The 20,605-nt window shown below is 43.1% G+C and overlaps 1 protein-coding gene across 4 annotated transcripts; it reads right to left on the bottom strand.

The window, feature by feature from the left end:
• Positions 1 to 404: 404 nt before the first annotated feature.
• Positions 405 to 20,382, bottom strand: Ctc1 (CST telomere replication complex component 1). Of its 4 annotated transcripts, none has more exons than XM_027946803.2 (23): positions 20,081 to 20,331; positions 18,610 to 18,773; positions 15,299 to 15,536; positions 14,953 to 15,164; positions 14,441 to 14,597; positions 10,317 to 10,595; positions 10,084 to 10,212; positions 9,288 to 9,520; positions 8,998 to 9,175; positions 8,702 to 8,902; positions 7,433 to 7,559; positions 6,566 to 6,680; positions 5,891 to 6,209; positions 5,721 to 5,810; positions 5,297 to 5,481; positions 3,417 to 3,505; positions 3,149 to 3,323; positions 2,759 to 2,836; positions 1,792 to 1,936; positions 1,636 to 1,700; positions 1,270 to 1,435; positions 1,039 to 1,165; positions 405 to 897 (listed from the first exon to the last, which is right to left on the bottom strand). In XM_027946803.2, exons 1-23 carry the CDS (start codon positions 20,111 to 20,113, stop codon positions 761 to 763), a joined length of 3,642 nt encoding a protein of 1,213 aa, XP_027802604.1. In that variant the 5' UTR covers positions 20,114 to 20,331; the 3' UTR covers positions 405 to 760. The 4 variants fall into 4 exon arrangements, with proteins under 4 accessions (XP_027802604.1, XP_027802605.1, XP_027802607.1 ...); XM_027946804.2 differs by having other exon boundaries at positions 3,453 to 3,505; positions 20,081 to 20,328; XM_027946805.2 differs by lacking the exon at positions 405 to 897 and having other exon boundaries at positions 1,072 to 1,165; positions 1,270 to 1,331; positions 20,081 to 20,378.
• Positions 20,383 to 20,605: the final 223 nt, after the last annotated feature.

Here is a 20,605-nt window from a genome sequence, read left to right as displayed (position 1 = left end):
ATCTTGGGTCAAATGATATACTTAGGCCTGGCCGTGGGGAAACCCACGGTGCTGACCCTTTGTGTGGAGTCTTGACAGTGGAGGAATCCAGAGTCTTCACATGCTCCTCCTAGCGCTTGGTGCTTCCCTCCCCCACACCCATGTTGTACTTCCCAGTGTCTCTAGGCTCTCATACTTCACTTTTTCCCAGGCCCAGCCTTGCTGAGAGCACCATAGCCATATTCTCCCAACTGCCCTCCACTCCTCAATTTACTCCCTGTGGGACCTGACTTTGGTATCAGCCTGCTGGACCAGAAGCTCTTCTACAAATAGCTTTCCACAATAGTGTAAACAAAGCGTTGAAATGATGAACAAAGGTGCTAGCCACCAGGGAGTAAGAGAGGTTGAGACTGTAGAGATGAACCTAAATGAGAAATGTCCCCAGAGTGCTTTATTGCAGGTCAAAGGACCTATCACAACATCCTCACAAGGAGCAAGCCTTTTTTGTTCCTCTAGTTCCTGCCACAAAGGAAGATCAAAATGCTTAGGTCCACCTGTGAGTGCAGATGCCTTGACTCCCAAGCAAAGGAAATATCAACAGTGCAGGATTTGCTGTTCCCACAATGTTCCTGAGACAGGCTGGCACCAGAATAAAAGAAATTACAGTGGGGTAGCAGCTGGTGAATCCAAGAATGTGGGGAGTGGCCACAACCACTCCAGGAGGAAAAAGGCCTGAATCCTTCCCTAAGGAAGAATTTTCTGATGATTCTTGTAGTTCAGGTTAACAAGAGGAAGCAAAGGCCCCCAAGGAGATGGGGTACTCTGACTCCTGGATAGAAAGACAGGCCAGTCGGAGCCTGGGATTCACCCGAGTCAGGAGAGGCTCTCCACATTGGAACCGCTGTAGCCGAGGAGGTTCTGAGATTGGAAGAGAAGAAAAACAAACACCACACATGTGGTTTTTAGTATCCACTCACCACTCTTCTCCCCAACTCCAAAAATTCCCTATTGACCCTTTATGCCTCCTCCCTGGGACCCATTTATCTGCACCACCCTTACCTAACGGAGTAATATTAGAGGGTTTCCTCTCAAGCTCAAAAGAAAGCACAATGGGGCGGAGGACAGAGGGGCTGGTACAAAGTGTGTGGAGGTAGAGTGTCAAAGGATCCTCAGTCTTAGCTGAAGACTAGAAAAGGAAACTCCGGGTTAGTCAGAACTCAAGCTCCCAACCTTTTACCAAAGTCCCAGGAAGCTGGGTATCTGAGCCCCTACCTTCCAGTCACATCTCACCTCTAGCTGGGCTCCAGGTTCCATAAATTGCAAGACTACTCTCCCTGGCTTTCGGACAAACTCTAGGAGGGAGGACCACTCATTAGCACACAACCCTAGTGCTGCTGCCACATGATAATCTGTACAGGTAACCATAGCTTCAGCAGTCCCATCCTCTACCAGAAGCCTGGGGGAGAAATAAAAAACTCCCAAGTGGTCAATCTCCTGGATCCAACACATCTCCCTCCCCATCATTCCCAGTCTTTAGCTCAGTGTACCCTCATTCATTCTAAAAATATTTATTAAACAATTCCCATGAGCTAGAAATTATGCTAACTCAGATGAAGCTGTTTAACAAGGGAGTAAAACAGTGTGATAGATGCTCACCTGATGCTGGCTTGGCTTATAGACGTCTGAGTGAAGCAAGCGGGACCCTGACGAAGGCACTTTCCCTGGGATGAAAAAAGTGGTTAGAAAAGTCCTCTTTGTCCCATCACATCCCTCTGACATTGCACACCCAGCTCAACCTGTTCCCATCCATACCTGGGGGCAGACACTGGTACAATGAGCACACACCCACCGGAGCTGGAGGCTGACAACAGAAACAACATGGCAAGAGGCAGTGGCCTGGAATGGGCCCCAGCTACTCTGCCGAAGTTCAGCCAGGTAGATGTGAGGTAGTGGAGCACTATGGAAACAGAGAAAGAGATGGATCAAGAAACAGGCAGAGGGCTGGGGATGTGGCTCAAGCTGTAGCGCGCTCGCCTGGCATGCGTGCAGCCCGGGTTCCATCCTCAGCACCACATAAAAAGATGTTGTGTCCGCCAAAAACTAAAAAAATATATAATAAAATTCTCTCTCTCTCTCAAAAAAAGAAAGAAAGAAAGAAACAGGCAGAAGGAACTGGACATGGTAGTATGTGCCTTTAATCCCAGCAAGATAGAGGCTGAGGCAGAAAGATCAAAAGTTCAAGATAAACTTGAGCGACTTAAAGCAAGACCCTGTCACATAATAAAACATAAAAAGGTATGGAGATATAGCTCAGTTGTATAGCTCAGTTGTATAGCACCCTGAGTTCAATCCAGGGGGAAGAAAAAGAGAGAGAGATAAAAAGAAAAAAGAAACAGGCAGAAATTAGCAGCCATGGGGATGGAGATAATTGTGGGTTCCATGTTCTCCTGGAAACCTTACGGCCCCCATCCCAATTTTGATTCCTCATCTCCAACAGTCACCAATTATTTATTAGTCTTGAACATAAGATGTTAGCCAAGAAAGAGATATTTACATTTTAGACTGAAAATTCTTCCAAAGTCTAGAATGTTAAAAATCTTTCTAGGTAAAATGACAGGTATTGGGCATTCTTTATTTGGGATATAAGGAATCCTTCTGACTCAACAGTCTACTATAATGAGAGAAGACTGTGATAATGGCAGAAGTTCCAGAGCCAGAGACATGAGTGGGATGTGGGTGTGAGGTCATGAAGTTTAAGAGTCAGGACCTAGATACTGACCTGACTGTGGTCTCCGGGGGAAAACTCAGGACCTGCACGTAAGTGGATGACCGGAAGCAACAATAAACATTGTGGGATCTGCAAGAATAGTGAGGGTGAGGAGAAAGTAATCAGAATAGGATGGGAGCTGGGATTCATGGATCACAACTTACAAGTGGGCTACTCCCCGACTCCCAGGGATGTACCCTGGATCCAGCTCTACCAAAGCAAGAGGAATAAGAGGAGGACTGGTCTGCAATATCTCAAGAAGGTGGAGGGCATTTACGACAGACTAACACTGAAAGAAATGGCAAAGAGAAGCTGTCCTTATGCATAGTTTGTGGAGGTTAAGTGTTCAAGAGAAGCACCTAAGTAGGAGAGGAGATGTGACCACACAACACAGATTTTCACCTGGAAACCCTTTTCTCCAGTTGATAAAAGTAGACTCGAGCTCCTGGAAGAAGTCCTAGTGGGGGAGGCAAGTGTGGGTCTTCGATATATATGTCCAGGAGAGGGGGGAATTCGGAGTCAACAGTCTCTATAGATACAGTTAGCTTCACACACCTTCTTACATCCTCAGTGTTCCCTACAGAAGAAGGGGAGGGTGGCTAGTGGGATCTGTCAGGGCACAAGGTCCCATCATTTTATCATACTTTGCTCCTGAAGGAGCAGTCATTACCAGGCTTTGCGTGACAAAGGGGCTGAAGTGACTCACACATTATCCGTGACAAAATCGTAGCTGAGAAAGACACCAAGGAATCAGTGAGGCTGGAAGGTAAAAGAAATACGCTAGGAACAGAGGTACAAGACCATATAAGACATAAAGGGTCAGTCCAAAGAACAGAAAAAGGAGTGACAGTATCAGCTGAAATATTACAAATAATACCCCTAGAATATCTTGAGCTCTGCCAAACTCTTCACTAAAACAAGATGTGTGGGAAAAACAGGGTTGTGGCAGTGCATTCAAATCCTGTACAACTCTGTGATGACGCACCCCTGTAATCCCAGTTACTTAGGAAGTTGAGGCAAGAGGATCACAAGTTCCAAGCCAGCCTGGGAAATTCAGCAAGACCCTGTATGAAAATTTAAAAAGACTGGGGATACAGTTCAATAGTAGAGGACCCGTGGGTTCAAATCCCAGTAATGGGAAAAAAATTTTTTTTTAATTAAAAGAAAGAAACTGACATAACTTTGGAAGCAGAGGCTTTACCAAAGACTTTTCCTTCTATCACCACTTGTATTTCCATCTAGAATCTCAGTCTGTCATTTGAGCCTTGGGGCTCAGGCCCCCTCCCTAAAAATATAGGTCCTTGGAAACATTCTTTTTTTGGTGTGGTACCAGGGATTGATCTCAGAGCTTGTTAGGCAAATGTTCTACTACTGAGCTTCATCCTCATCTCAAAAAATTCACTTCTTTTTTGGGGGGGCGGGAGGTACAGAACATATAGAACAAGACTGAACACAAGGGCACTTAACCATTGAGCCACATCCCCAGCCCTTTTTATTTTTTGAGACAGGGTCTCGCCAAGTTGCTTAGGGCCTCCTGCCTTAGTCTCCTGAGCCACTGGAGGTTACAAGTATGTGCCACTATGCCCAGCTCAAAACATTCACTTCTTATTTTTGTTTTATGGGGTGTTTTGTGGTTGTTGTTTTTAGACATATATGACATTATACATATATAATAAAGTACTTTATTCTATACTTTATTCTAATCAGGATCCCATTCTAATTATGGATCTCCATGATGTGGAGTTTCACAGGTGGTATACGAACATAGGAAAGTTACATCTGGTTCATTCTACTGTCTTTAAACATTCACTTCTAATAGATTAATTTCACAAAAATTACAGACAACCCAATGGGATTTTTTTAATACAGGGAGAAATTTCTCCACAGCTTTTTCATTTGTACTTGCAATTGCCCCACAAAGCTTATACCAGGATTACTGTTTTTCCTGCAGCCATCAGCTGGCCACTTCTTGTACTAAATGAAGGTCCTTCTCTGTATTTTCAGCACTTTTCCTTATACTTTTGGAGGTTTTTCATATTGCTAAAGCTTTTCCTTAAGTGTAAGAATACCTGGCTTGTGATCATTTCCAAATCTGATGCACTTGGGGAAAAACTCAGTATGAAACACAATTTCCCTCTTGCACTGACATTACCCCTCTACCACATAAATCACATTAAAGAAACATGTTGCCCCACATGGTGATACATGCCTATAATCCAGCAGCTAGGGAGGCAAAAGGATCACAAGTTCAAAGCCAGCCTTAGCAATTTAGCAAGGCCCTAAGAAACTTAGCAAGATCCTATCTCAAAATAAATAAATAAAAAGTAGTTAAGTGCTGCTGAGTTCAATTTCTGATACCAAAAAAGAAAAGAAACAAAACATGTTAGTTGGGTGTGATGGTACACCTGCAATCCCAGATACTTAGGAGGGTCAGGCAGGAGGACCACTTAAGCTCAGGAATTCTAGGTTGAAAAAGAGAACAGACTATTTACCAAACCCAATAAACATGGAGCATGGTCAAATTAACTGAAGGGGCTGGTGGACATTTACTTGACACTAAGCAAGTTGGTCAGCGAGGATTCAGGCAATGCTTTGGGTATTCCCAGAACATCTGGAGAGCTCTCAAGCTCCAGGGTCCACTCATCCTGGACGGTGAGGCAGGACACACAGCCAGCCAACTCCAGAGGACGCTGAGATGTGCAGGATGACCCTTCCACCTCGAACAACTTTGGTGTCTGCCAGGAAATGGGAAGACTGCCTCTGAGCATGTGCTGGGCAAGAGATGGTTCACAAAAGCTTCCAATGTTGCTTTCTTTCTAGAGCCTGGTGAAGGAAAGGATCTCAACATAGAGATGCCTTCTAGGTCATCTAAACCCAGCCTTCTTCTAGGAGAGCTGGAAGGACTAGTATACCCTTTTAACTCCAACCCAAACACAACTTTCTAGGGAAGGGTAAGATGAAATAGGGCACTCACAGCAGGGCCAGGGGCCACAAGTCGGTAAACCTGCCCTGGGTGCAAAAACTCAAACCAGCGGACCGAAGAGCCAAGGAAGATGAGAAGAACCTGTGAGGAAGGACAACAGGGTGCTGAGTCCCAGCCTAGAGCTCAGGGTAGGGAAAGTTAAGTCCTAGAGGCCAGTTTACCTTCTGATCCTTGCTCTCATCTGTCAGGGGCTCAGGCGGGCCCCATCCAGTCCCCTCCTTCCTCTGGGTGCCCCCAAGCCAACAACCTGATACATGGAAACTGAGGGTGGGCTTGAGCAACCCTGAGGTGGCTCCTGAGGAGGCACAAAAATTCCGCTTCATGAGGGCCTCTTTGTGGGACAGCAAGAATAGTCGGCTCTGTCCTATGTGGGGTCCCTCTATGCCGGTAGACTCTGTCTGAGGAAGTGCTGAGGAGTGATGAAAGGATCTGGGCACAGGAAGGATCAGGGCATCCTCCAGAAAGAACTGGACGTAGACTCTGTTGGGACAGAGAGAAATAGTGATGTAGGCATTGGATGTTTTTCTCTTTTTTTTAAATGGTACTGAATATTGACCCCAGGAGTGCTTTACCACTGAGCTATACTCCCACTGTCCCCCAACCCTTTTTTAAAATTTGAGTCAGAGTTTTGCTAAGTTGCTTAGGACCTCACTAAGTTGCTGAGGCTGTTCTGAAACTTGCAATCTTCCTGCCTCTGACTCCCAAGTCTTGCAATTACAGGTCTGTGCCATTATGCCCAGCCATTGGGTGTTTTCGGCCTCAATATTCCCCAACCTGCACCAGACCCTTCCTTCCTCTCAGACTTAAGAGGACAGTCACTAACCCAAGAAGCCCACCTGGACTGTTGTTTCTGGATGAAACCAGTCATGCCTAGCTCCTTCCAGGAAGGGAAGTTGCTTCTGACGTCCCTCTCTACCACCAACTGGAACTTCTCTGTCCGTATTAGGCAGCCTAGAAGAAAGTCTCTATTTTTGCAAGAAAAGAGAACTGCTCCCCTAACTTGTGAAGGTCCACAAGTGACCACCAGCCCCCAACTCCCTAGAGGGGTGATACCTCCAGGGAGAAACCATCCCATCTGCATGTACAATCCTGTCCCTGGCCTTCCAGTTGAAAAGACTTTGATTGTACTTTTACACAAATCTTGAAAATGCCAAACAAATTTTCTTCTCCAGGGTTGCCCTGTATGTATTTCCAGTAAGCCAAATAAAACCATTATTTTTCCAAATTAAGAATATTATAAACAAGAATTGTAATTCTGGTGTGTGCTAGGAGCCATGGAGGCAGAAATAAATGTTGGGAATTGTAGTTCTGGCTAGGGGTTCCCTGGCTCCTTTTTTCTACTTGCCATATCAGTCTCCCAAACTTCACCCCAAAACTATTATTTTTTTGTTTTGTTTTTGTGGTTGGTAGGGATGGAACCCAGGGGCATTCTACCACTGAGCTACACTCACAGTCCTTTTTATTTCAAAACATGGTCTCACCAAGTTGCCCAGACTGTCTTCAAACTTGTAATCCTCTTACCTCAGACTCCCAAGTGGCTGGGATTACAGTCATGTACCACTGTGCCTGGCCTCTAATCAAAGTTGTTAATTGTCATGTTACTTCAGATCTCTAGCAAACTCCTGCAAAAGCTTCCTCCTGGCACCCTTGATTATGAGAACCTCTACCCTATACCACCATCTTTTTAACTCTGAGCTTCATACCTACAAGCTGTGGGTCAGTGAGGGGTTGTGAGTGCTTGGCCAGGAGCAGGCAGGAGAGGGAACCACTTCGGTCCCGAAGTTGCAGACAACCTTTATGAGATGAAGCCACCAGAACCCCAACTAAAGCCTGCAGGAAGAGGAAGGCCGACATATTAAAAACTTAATTAAACCAATATTGAACATTCACTATGTGCCAGGCACTGTGTTAAATGGTAGCACTATAAAATGAACAAAAAGCACATGGTCTCTGACCACGAAGAATCTATACTCAAAGAAGACAGACATGAAAAAATACCACAAGCAGTCACACATTTAGTAGCAATAAATAGGGGTTAGAGTTAAGAGACCATGCAGGACCTCTTGGGACAAGTTTGGTTTTACTTTATGAATACTAGGAGAACCAGAAAAGAATTTAAGCAAGATAATCCTATAGTCCATGTTAAATTTCTTCTTCTTTTTTAGTACTAGGGAGTGAACCCAGAGCCTCATGCATGCTAGGCAAGTGCCCCATCACTGAGCTTTATCCATAGCTCCTTTTTATTTTGAGACAGGATCTCATTATGTTGACCAGGCTGGCCTCAAACCTGTGATACTCCTACTGAACCTCCCAACTGTTCAGCCATGTGTCATCATACCCAGCTCTAAGTTACATTTTTACCTCACACTTCCTTTTTTTTTGTACCAGGGGTTGAAAGTAGGGGCACTCAACCACTAAGCCATATCCCTAGCCCTTATTTATTATCTATTTATTTATATTTTTTTGGTCATAGGGATTAAACCCAGGGGCACTTAACTATGAAGCTACATCCCCAGCATTTTTTAAAAGATATTTTATTAGTTATTGATGGACCTTTATTTATTTGTTTATACATGGTGCTGAGAATCGAACCCAGTGCCTCACACATGCGGGGAAAGTGCTATACCACTAAGTACAACCCCAGCCCCCCAGCACTTTTTTTATATTTTATTTTGAGACAGGATATCACTGAGTTGCTTAAGGCCTTGCTAAGTTGCTGGGGCTGGCTTTGAACTCTTGATCCTCCTGCCTCAGCCTCCTGAGCTGCTTGGATTATAGGTGTGTGCCACTGTGCCTGGCTTACCTCACTCTTTTGAATAGCCACAGGGAAGATAAGTTGGTGGGGGCGAAGAACAGATGGGGCAGCTAGAAGACTATAGTCTAAATGACAAAAAGTGACAGTGACCTGGACTAGGACAGGGCAATATGGATGGCAAAAAGAGGTAGTTCCTTAAGCCTTTAGAGCCTCTTACCTTGGCTGGGTGGAAGGCAGAAGGCAGCAGACAGAACCAGGACCAGGCCAGGCGGTTATTGAGTTGGCATGTGGACAGGTGGGCAGCCTCTGGGAGAGGCAGAAGTATCTTTGGGTCAAAGGAGGCCCAAGCCCTACACTGTCCTTCCTTTTCCAGAGTGTCCAGAGCTGGGAAAGAGTAGGGAATCTGCAGCCGAGCATACTGTCAAGGAGAAGAGAAATCAAATTGTGTCCTCTGTGCCCTGGGGTCCTTCAGTGCATTGGTTCTGCCGCCCACCTTTCCCTGCATCCTCATACTTTCTGGAGGGGACAGTGATGTGGCTCTTCAAGGATCTCTGTATGTGCATTCCGAATGGATCTGCTGGACGGAGCTAGAGCATCCAGGGTGGGAGCCAGGAGTTGTAATCCCAGACTGGGGTTTCCAGGAGAGGAATGCTGCAGGAACTGCTTGTGTCTTAACAAGTGGGGACATAGCCTTGACCAGGGAAAGAAGCACAGTCACTTCCCTCAAAGACCCTGTTCCAGGTTCCTGTTTCCCTTCCAGAGAAAGTATCCTACTCCCAAACCCATACCCTCATCCTTCTCACTTGCTGGCCAGCTCCTCCAGGGCCTTGACAGCCCACAGGTAGAGGGGAAGACCTAACTGCCATTCCCACACCAACTGCTCATACAGGGAAGCCCCATGAGCTTGGTGGGACGACTGTCTTCCAGGCTTCTGACAGGAAAAACCCCGAAGCAGGATAGCTCCACGGAGGCAGGATGCTAGCACTGGTCTTGTTGTCCCTCCACCCACCGACTGGAGGAGGTGAACATCCTGGAGCTGCAAGAAAATGAAAAAGTGAAAAAGCAAAAAGTGAAGACTGAACTCAGTGACCCCAGGCAGGGTAACTAGTCTCTGCTACCTGGGTTTTAGGAGAAAGGAACACGACTTCCCCTATGTTGGCTACTATTTCCTTTCAGACTTCACACCTCTCCTACCATCACAACCCATTTCCCTAAGTCAGCATCATCTCCCATGTGCTTTAGTAAGCCTTTGCTCTTTCTGAGGACCAGGTAACCCCTGGCTGGATAGGTGTGGCTCTGTCTTCTTCCTAGGCTCCTGGTCCTAGACTTGTGCTTTAGCCATCTCTTCCCCTAATCAGAAGGCCTTCTGTGAAGAAGCTGCTTTGACCCCAACCCCTCCTCCCAGAATTTAAGATTACTCCTTTTCTTTCTAAGCTCTTGTCCAAATCATTTTTTAAGAAAAGTATTCCCTCAAATACTTGTTATTTGTATGTTCTTGCAACAGAGTTTCTCATCCAGCTGCAAAAAAAGACTAGCCTATGAAGGTAAGAAAAGTTACTGGGAGGGTCTCTTTGCAATCAGGCCTGATCTCTCACATACCTCCAGGCGGACCCCTGGTCGCATCACCCGCCTGAGGGCACGGAACTGTTGATATGCAAGGCAGAGCCCTAGCTGCCCATCCAGCTCATAGAGGCCAGCAGGCTCATTCAACACACCAGTGACTATTCCCTGCAAAGAATCCAGAAGTCCAGTTGGTCACCATCTGCTTACTCTTGTAATAACCACATTTCCTGTCCCACAAGCTGTAGGATCTATCTCTTCCTCAGGCTTACCGTATAATTTAAGAGTCTAGAATCCCGCATAAGACCTTTTGGTCCCTTCTTGTCCTGGAAGTTGCTGGATGTGGGAAGTGATTTGGAATCAACCTCCAAGAAGGGTCCTTCCAGCTCCAGCTCTTGTACACGTCCTGGTTCCAGCAGCATCAGATGGGAGGAGGAACTGGTCATCCAAACACAGTAATGGTAACCAGGGATCCTGGATACTCGCAGTTGTGTCAGTACATAGGCCTTACCAGGCCAAAGAGCACGGTGCCACACCAGCTGGGCAGGGATCTGGCTTACAGAGAGGTAGGCAACATGGCACATGAGATGCTCCCTACAGCACCATCCTTTTGTCAGTCCCTTCCTATTATAATTTAACCTCAAAGACCTGTTTCTCTTGAGACTTCTCTCTTAATTTTCCCTGTTTACCAATTAAATCTTAAGCCACAGAACTTTCAGGGTCTCTCCTGTCTCATAGGAGAGGCCAAATATTTCCTAATTCCTTCCACAAGATACAAATCATCCCTAAAACTTCCTTTAGAATACATAAATACTCTTATTTAAAAAAAAAAAAAAAAATTTCAAAAACAGGTTTCCTAAATATATGTGTGCTAACATTAACATATAATGTTTTTTGTTTGTTTTAGGTACTAATAATTGAACCCAGGGGTACCCTAACACTGAGCTGCATCCCCAGCCCCTTTTATTTATTTATTTATTTGTTTGTTTGTTTGTTTATAAGGAAGTTTTTAATTTTTATTACATACTGAGTTTTCCAGAAATGTAAATACCACATAGTTGATAATATATTGTACTTTGTTTTTATCAGTACTTTATTAAGAATAAAAGAAAACATTTTTAAGAAAAATACATCATTTATGTCAATGCCTATCATGATATTTTGGTCATAAATATAATATACTAGTATTTGTTTTAATCATATCCACAGTGTTTTTCTTTTTTTTTTTTAATTTTTAGATGTTGATCAACTTTTATTTTATTCACTTATTTATATGCAGTGCTGAGAATCAAACCCAGTGTCTTACACAGGCTAGGCAAGTGCTCTACCACTGAGCCACAACCCCAGCCCTCCACAGTGTTTCTCTATGTGGAAACATAGTTTGTTTTCAATATAGTTTCCACCTCACATTTGCTTCAGAATGAATACACATAATTTAATTAGAAATAACTATTCCTTTTTTAACCATTAGATCAATATGTTAATTTTTAGCAATACATTAATGTCTGCATTATATATAAAAGTAGGTTACATAAATACTCTATTGATAAACATACACCCTTCTTAGCATTTCCCCTCTTCCACCTCATAATATTTCATTTATGTTAACAATATGTGTTAGGTGTGTGTATGTGTGTGTGTATATATATATATATATATATATATATATATATATATATATCTCTAGTATTGGGATAGAGGTCTAGGAAAGTACAATAAACAATTCCCTTTTCTCAACCATATTTCAAACCTCTGGTAAACACAGACAGAGTAATAATAAAGTAATAATAAAGCCGTATATTATCAAGTACAGAAAATAACACATTTGATAGGGTTTCAATATGCATTTGGAAAAGCCAGGCATGGTGGCACGGCCTATAATCCCAGCTACTCAGAAGTCTGAGACAGGAGGAAAGCAAGTTCAAGGCCAGCCTGTAACTTAGTGAGACCCTGTCTCAAAACAAATCAAAATAAAGGACTGGGGATGTACCTCAGTGGTAAAGTAACTCTAGGTTCAACCCCTAACACCCTAAGGGGAAAAAAAGGCTGGGTGAGGGGGGGAATAGATCATCAGGATGGACTGAATGACCAGGGAAGCCTATTGAATGAAGATAAATTAAACTGGGCCCTGAAGAATAATATAGCTGAGTAACCCTTATCTGAAATACCTGGGACCATAAGTGTTTCAAATTTTGGATTTTTTTTTTAAGATTCTGCAATATCTGCATATTCATATACAAAATGTCTTGGGGGGCTGGGGATGTGGCTCAAGCAGTAGCACGCTTGCCTGGCATGCGTGCGGCCCGGGTTCAATCCTCAGCACCACATACAAACAAAGATGTTGTGTCTGCCAATAACTAAAAAATAAATATTAAAAATTCTCTCTCTCTCTCTCCCTCTCTCTAAAAAAAAAAAAAAAAAAAAAATGTCTTGGGGATGGAACCCAAGTCTAAACTTTAAATTCACTTATGTTGTACATATACCTCATACATATAGACTGAAGGTAGTTTTATCTGATATTTTTAGTGCACCTGTGTTCTAACTTCAACCCATCACATAAGGTCAGGTATGGAATATTCCACTTATAATCCGATGTTGGAGCAGTTTGGATTTCAGACATGGAATGGTCTACCCATGGTTTTTATAAATGGAAAAGGAAGAGACTAGCGCTTGAACGAGGAGGCAACAATAAAAAATGCTCACAATTCTGAATGTACAAGGCACAATTTGGGGGCAGTGAAAACACAGGTGAAGTGAGAAAAGGGAATGTTCTTGGGGTTATAGGAGGAAAAAAAACAGGAGCGCCACGATGAAAAAAGTCCAGAAATGCCATGCAGGGCATAATATGAACTAGAGAAAGGCAACTGTTAAAGAAATTGAAAAAACTTTTTCCTCAGGGAATTTTATGGATAAAACTGCTCATGAATATAATGATCTTCTAGGGCATGCTCCTCCCACAGGCAGAAAAGCACTGCTGCCATTCTCAGAGGCTTCAAAACACACTCATTACACTTGAACTTCACAATCATCTTGCTAAACTTCACAGAACTCCATTCTACTCAAAACCCAGCTGAGGGGTTGGGGTTGTGGCTCAGTGCTAGAGCGCTTATCTCACATGTGTGAGGCACTGGGTTTGTTCTTCAGTACCATATAAAGACAAATAAATAAAACAAAAGCATTGTGTCCATCTACAACTAAAAAAATACATATATTAAAAAAAAAAAAAAAAAGGGGGCTGGGGATGTGGCTCAAGTGGTAGCGCACTGGCTTGGCATGTGAGCGGCCCAGGTTCGATCCTCAGCACCACAAACAAACAAAGATGTTGTGTCCGCCAAAAACTAAAAAAATAAACATTAAAAAAAAAAAAAGCTGGGCAGGGTGGCGGGGTGACACCAGCCTGTAAGTAATCCTAGCAGTTTGGGAGGCTGAGGCAGGAAGATCATGAGTTCAAAGCCAGCCTCAGCAATGGCAAGACACTAAGCAACTCAGTGAGCCCTGTCTCTAAATAAAATACAAAATAGGCTCAGTGGTAGAGTACCCCTGAGTTCAATCCCTTGTACCAAAAACAAAACAAAACAAAACAAAAAAACTAAAACCCAGCTGAAGATCACCAATCAGACCCTGGACATCACATCTCGAAGTACTGCTAGACCTTACTTAAAACTTATTGCTTGCTGGGCATGATAGCACACATCTGTCATCCCAGCACCTCAGGAGGCTGACATAGGAGGGTCACAAGTTCAAGGCCAGCCTCAGCAACTCAGCAAGGTCGTAAGCAACTTAGCGAGACCCTGTCTCAAAATATAAAGGGCTGGGGATGTAGCTCAGTGGTAAAGTCCCCGAGTTCAATCTCCAGTACCCCTCCAACCCTCCCCAAAAACTATTGCTTCAGGAGCTAAGGGGTATAGCTCAGTAGTAAAGTGTTTGCCTCATATGCACCAACCCCTGGGTTTGATTCCCAGCACTGAATTTTGTTTGGTCATCCTAAAGCAGGAGAAAAATAAGTGATTTTGGTAATTTTTTGGGTTTTTCATGGGATTTTTTTTTTTTTTTTTTTCTCAGTATGGGAATGGACCCAGGGCCTTACACATGCTAGGAATGTTAGAGTATAGTTACCTATACTCTACTGTGGAAATATAATAACAGCCCCTGGTAATTTTTAAAAATGTCAAATACAATGAAAAGGCCACCTACTCAAATGAACTGCACAGCAGCAAAATCTATTCCCTACCTGCTTACAGACAACAACACTATCTAGAATCTTCCTTCTATGGTACTGTTCCAGAAAACAAGTCTCCCCGGCTGTCTTCCTTTCCTTTCTGGTTCCTGCTACAATGTTATTTCTATTAGAACACCTTCCATACTGAAAGGCCCCTGAATGGATCCTAATCCTCACCTGGACGATAATGGACACATGGTTGATGGCTTGGCTAACAGTTGGGGATAATTCACCAAGAGAGAGGATAAAGTATGCTTTCTTTTTACTTTTCACCACAGCACTCAATCGAATCAGCTTCCCGGCCAGATTTTGCTTCTCACCTCTGAGCTTGCTTCTAAGAAGGAAGAGAAAGGAAAGAATGAAGGTCCGTCCTCCCCAACTTTTCTTTTTCCCTTTATACAAATGTCTTCCCTCATTGTAAGGAACAATCTGGTAAAAGGTAAAACAGCCAAAGCCCAAAGTATTATTCTAAATCCTTCAAATTCTGCTTGCCTTCAAAGAATCCTCCTATTTAATATTTTAAGCCTCTTAATATTTTAAGTCTTAATATTTTAAGCCTCCACTGTTCCCTTGATTAGGAACATTCCATTTATATGATTATCAAAACTATTATTTCCCTCTCTTCAATGAATCACCATCACCCTCCAAGCTTTACAATATTTTTTCTTTCTCTACAGGGGAAGACTTACCTATGCCTGAGCAGGCAGGATGCAATCTGTGGGTACAAGACAGGGATGGGTGTGAGAGGGCCAGGACTGATAGTCAAAGGAAATACTGGTACAGGAGCTTCCCAGAGCTCCAAGTGCCCTTCCTTTGAGGAATTCCACCTGGCAGGAGGGAGGTAACTCCAACTGGGGAACAGGAAGAGATGGCCCAACCAAGAAAGGTCCAGGTCTATGAGCTAGGAAAAAAACAAGAGCACAGGTTAACCTGGACCCTAGTATCCAATCCACCTCTTCTATATATTAGCTACCTTGCTCCCTAGGCACCATTCTAATTTGGATCTGAAGTATCTGACCTTCCCCTTCTGCTTACCTCACAGCCCAGGCTACCAGTGTTATCTCTCACATAGAGGCTTCCATTCCTGCATCCTTGTTCCAAGTCCTCTGATAGGTCTGTTAATGTTCCTACAAGTAACAGTCGCTCCCGGGGAAGAGGGACCCCATTTGGCCTAGCCTCTGGGGCCCATGTCTGGTATGCAATGCTGCTCCAGGACAGATGGCTGCAGCATGGGAGACGCTGATAGGTCCTGAGGTTCTGTACTGAGACAAAGCTGGAGAGTGAAGAAAGCAGAGGTTTTGCAAAACGAGTTTAAGTCTAGGATACCCTCAACCCTGACTTATCCCCAAGAGAAAGGAAGGACTGAAAGGGAATATGACTAGACATGATAATAAACAAATAAACTCATGTTTATTTGCTTGAGTGAAAAGGACATTGGGAGGGGGGAAAGCTCTAAGAAAAAATAAGGATGAGGTCTGGGTCCAGTGACTGGAAAAGATCCAGGGAATGCAAGAAGAAAGTCTGCACTGAATATTTTGAACAATATGGTGCCAGGGAGAACATGAAGTAGGAAAGTGGGGGAGGGGGCCCTGAAGAAATGAGTGTGTGGAGAATACTTTACAGATATCACAAATAGCTCCCCTGAAAGCATCTCAGCTCTTAGCTCCATAGAGAACTCCAATGGCCCCAGCCAAGTTTCCTGCATAGTATGGAATATCACAGTACTAGAGACCAGCTGGGAAGCTGAGGCTGAGATGGTGCGTACTGGATATGATACAAATAATAGTTAAATTATCAATGGGGGTATAGCTCAGTGGTATAGCACGTACTTCGCACGTATAAAGCCTGGGGGTCAATCCCTAGCACCAAAAAAAAAAAAAAAAAGCTGGGTGCAATGGTACACACATACCTGTAATCCTAGCAACTTGGAAGGTTGAGGTACAATGATCACAAGTTCAAGGTCAGTCTTAGCAATTTAGCAAGGACCTAAGCAACTTAGTGAGATCCTGTCTCAAAAATCTCAAAATAAAAAATATAAAGGGCTGGAGATGGCCAGATGCAGTGCTGCACACCTGTAATCCCAGCAGCTTGGGAGGCTGATACAGGAAGATCACAAGTTCAAAGCCAACCTCAGCAATGGTGAGGCACTAAGCATCTCAGTGAGACCCTGTCTCTAAATAAAATACAAAACAGGTCTGGGGATGTGGCTCGGGGTCAAGAGCCCCTGAGTTCAATCCCCAGTACCTAAAAAAAAAAAAAAAATGAGGAGGGTTGGAGATGTACCTCAGTGGTGAAGTGCCCCCATATTTATTCCCTGGTATAAAAAAAAAAAAAATTAGAGATGTATTCTGCTATGTGTACAAGCTGGTATGACTACTAATGGTGTAGCTGGGTGCATGGCACATGCTTGTAATCCCAGAAGCTTGGGAAACTGAGGCTAGATATTAAGTAACTCAGTGAGACCCTATCTGTAAATAAAATACAAAATAGGGCTGGGGCTCATGGTTGAGTGCCTCTGAGTTCAATCCCGGTACCCCCCCCCCCAAAAAAAAAAAAAAAGATTGATGGCACGAACAGTAGTAACTTTCAAAGAAGGATTATAGGAGAACAGGATCAGGATGGTTATTAAGGGACTTCACTAAATCTTTTATATCATACAAAAAATAACTAACACAAATATGGCAAAATGTTAACCTTGAGTAATAAGTATATGACTAAACACAATGTCTCTAGCACTTTTTTTTTTATCAGCTAAATCTTTTCACAGGCAAGACTTTCCTCTATGGATTCCCAGCACCACACACACATACACACACACAGATGCCTTCTCAACAAAGGAAGCAGTGTGTTGATTCACGTTCCAGCAGACCAACATTTTAAGTATCATTGGTTTAATTCCGTGGATGAGAAAATTATACAGAATTATTAAAACTATGTTTCAGAAAATAAATTATAACTAAGCTATCTTCTCACCAAAGTTTCTTTTCCTTTACTGAGCAACACACACATAGCCAGGTTGTGGGAAATGTCCCATACTGCCACAGGTAGTTTAAAGGAATGCCAGGGAAAGAGTATCCTATGCTCAGGTAAATTTGGGAAATGACAAATGAAGTCAAACATATTTTTACGTTTTAAATTTTTTTAAATGATAGACAGTAAAATGTCTATTTACACAACAGAATATCATAGAACAGTAAAAATAAATATTAGATCTACATGGATCAATATAAATAAATCTCAGAAGCATATTGTTAAGCACAAAAAGCAAATTAGAGAGAAAATGTAAGGTTCAGTGCCACTTTTATAAAATCTAAAGATACACAAAACTCTACTATAGACTACTTAGGGATAGATGTATGTGTAGTAAAAATGTAAACATATTCATGGGAATAATATACCTCATGTTTAAGACAGTTTTTTTTTAATATTTATTTTTCAGTTGTGGTTGGACATAATACCTTTATTTTATTTATTTATTTTTGTGTGGTGCTGAGGATCAGACCTAGGGCCTCGCATGTGCTAGGCGAGCCATCTATAGCTGAGCCACAATCCTAGCCCCAAGGGGTTTGTTTTTGTTGTTGTATTTGTTTTGAGATATAATTGCTTGTTGTCAAGGCTGACAATTGTTGTCAAGATATCCTTGCTAAGTTGTCAAGGCTGACCTCAAACATGTGATCCTCCTGACTCAGCCTCACAAATAGCTACGATTATAGATGTGGATAACAGAACCTGTCTCCAAGATAATGGTCATTTCTATGAGGAGGTAAAAAAGTTTCTTTCTGCAGAATTTTTCAGAGCCCTGGATATATTAATAAGCCCTGTGACTCTCCCAGGGAATGTTATTATATTCAGAACCTCTCAATTTATTTGGCCATGAAATTCTTTTCTTGTGGTATTTTATTAACATTGCCTAGTACAGTTTATGAAATGGTAGTGTAGTAGAAAACCCAAATTAATTTTTAAAAAAGCTCAGAAGACCTAACTTCAGGTCTTAAAAACAATAATCCATATTTCATAAAGTCAACATTTCTTTGTATCTAAGTTTCCAAATACACAAAATGAAAAGAATACCAGCTTCTCTCCCCACTTTGAGAGCTCTTTTTCCAAATTTTCTAATTTTCCCACTTCTTCTTTCTTCCTCTCCTTTTCCATAAACTTGACTTAAGCCAATTTAGGAGAATTTTAGGAAAAGGAATGTTAGATGGAGAATAGGAAAGTTCTATAGAAGAGGTTGTATGTAGACCACTGTGTTCTCCACTCACTCTTCTCACGCCCCCTCTTTATAACTATAGGTAATTCCTTTTTAATCCCAAATTCATTCTTCCTGCCAACCTCCACTTTCATACCTGTAGCTGAGGGGCAGTGTAAAACCTTGGTTCTTCCCCTGGGACAACCAAACAGTCTTCACACAGTCAATCACTGACTGAGTGAACTGGACATTAGGTCCCTTGCCAGTTGGACAAAGGCTCTCTTGGATGAAGGTCTGGGCAGCTTCAAGCCAGGCTTGCTCCTGAGGAAAAGTAAATCTGATTATAACATTTTAATGACTATTCTGGCCCCAAGGAATCTTTGGGTAATAAAGGAATAGGGGGAAAAAATCCAGAGGGCATAAGAAATGAAGATCAAAAGTAAAGTTAGAACTTGAAGCCTTAAGTCTTAGTTCAGGGCAAGAATGTAGTTCCCTGGTAGAGCACTTGTCTAGTCTGTGCAAGGCCCTAGGTATTCTATCCCTAGCACTGAAGAAAAAAACAAAAACAAAAGGAAAGGACATACTATCCTATAATACATAAAAATATGCCTCCTGATAGTGGACAATACACAAAAAAAGACATAAGCAGAATATAATTTTTAATCATTTCTTTTTCCTGTTGTGTGGATTTGAGTTACTAAAAGCTAAATACACACAAAAATATGCTGGCCTCAAACTTGGGATCCTCCTGCCTCAGTCTTCCCAGTCCTTGGGATTACAGACATGCATCACTTAGCCTAGCTCTTCTAGCACTCTTTAATGCTCTGTTCACTAATTTAGCATACAGAACTAACAAAAAATGTTGTTTTATCCGAAACCAGAATGTGCTCCTTAAGTCTTTCCTTTCCCTAAACAAGATCAGTCCTTTAGATTCTCTTTATTATCTTTTTTATCCTGTCTTCACCTCTGGAACCTTCAACACTGCTGCCATCCTTGGGGCCACCATCCTCTTTCAGTATATTTCAACCATAGCTTTCCAACTCTCCACACTGCAACTTAAGCAAAGTAAAACCCAAATCTCACCTACTCTTCTGCTCCAAATCCGCCAAACAACTCCCAGTAAAAAGTGCTGTTCAGCAAGACATGGATCCTTCCAAAGCCCATTCCCAGCTGAACTTATTTTTTCTAAAGACACCTACTCTCTCTCTTGCTGTTCAACAAGTATTTACTTCCGTCCGCCTTGTAACGTCTGCAGTGCTGTCTTGCTTTGCTAACTACTCCTACACACACTGCTAGACTGAAGCTTTTCTTCCTTTTCCTGTACAGCTGCGTCAGGGGTCTCCTTCAGAAATCCACATCCCCATAGCTCCCTCATTAACCTGCTCCTGATTTGCCACTAGAGAGTGGATGGGGACGCGCTTAAGGTTCACAGCGGGCGCAGCACCAATAACCTAAAAATATTTGCAGAACCAGTGAGAGAAGTAGGAGCAAACTGCCTGACAGTCCCCCACCCCCCGACCACGACCAGCAATGTCGAGAGGGAAGAGAGACAAAATGGAAGCAACATGAGAGGAAATAAAATCTAGATCAAGAAAAAAGGGGCAGGGGGACCAGAAAGCAGCACTCACGGAGCTAGGAGCCTGAGCCTGGCCAGCCGCCATGATGCGCCAAAGCTCCGCCCCTGAAAAACGCGCGAACGCGGGGCGCAGGAGACCACCGGAGGCCTCTTGATGACGTCATCTGAGCGCGTCCTGGCTCCTCCCACTTCACGTCCTCAGTATCTTTCTTAGTTCCTCTGCCTGGGCTCCCCAAGTTCGCCGTCTCAGTACTACCGTGATTTCCTGTCTGGCGTTTTTTAGACCTCCGCGTGGGATGTTGTGGGAGAGCTCAGAAGCTCAGACACCGCCCACAAGATTGATAATTTCTAAGCATCTTTCAGTCTTCCTGATCTTGCCGGAGAAGAGCTTCCTCATTAATGCAGTTAGATCACGTGGTCCATACTTGTGTCATGGCCTTAACTCACATAGAATTTAACTCTTCCCCCACTCGATTGTGAGCTCCCAGAAGTCAAGAACTTTGTTCTATCTTTGTATTCTGGTGTCAGGAATAGTACTTGTTGCTTTAAAAAAAAACAATTGACGAAAAATTGTGGA

This window comes from Marmota flaviventris, chromosome 17 (genome assembly GCF_047511675.1).
Source record: "Marmota flaviventris isolate mMarFla1 chromosome 17, mMarFla1.hap1, whole genome shotgun sequence".
Lineage (NCBI taxonomy): Eukaryota > Metazoa > Chordata > Mammalia > Rodentia > Sciuridae > Marmota > Marmota flaviventris.
Note: the sequence above shows the minus strand (reverse complement) of the source record. Positions and strands in the feature narration are given on the sequence as shown.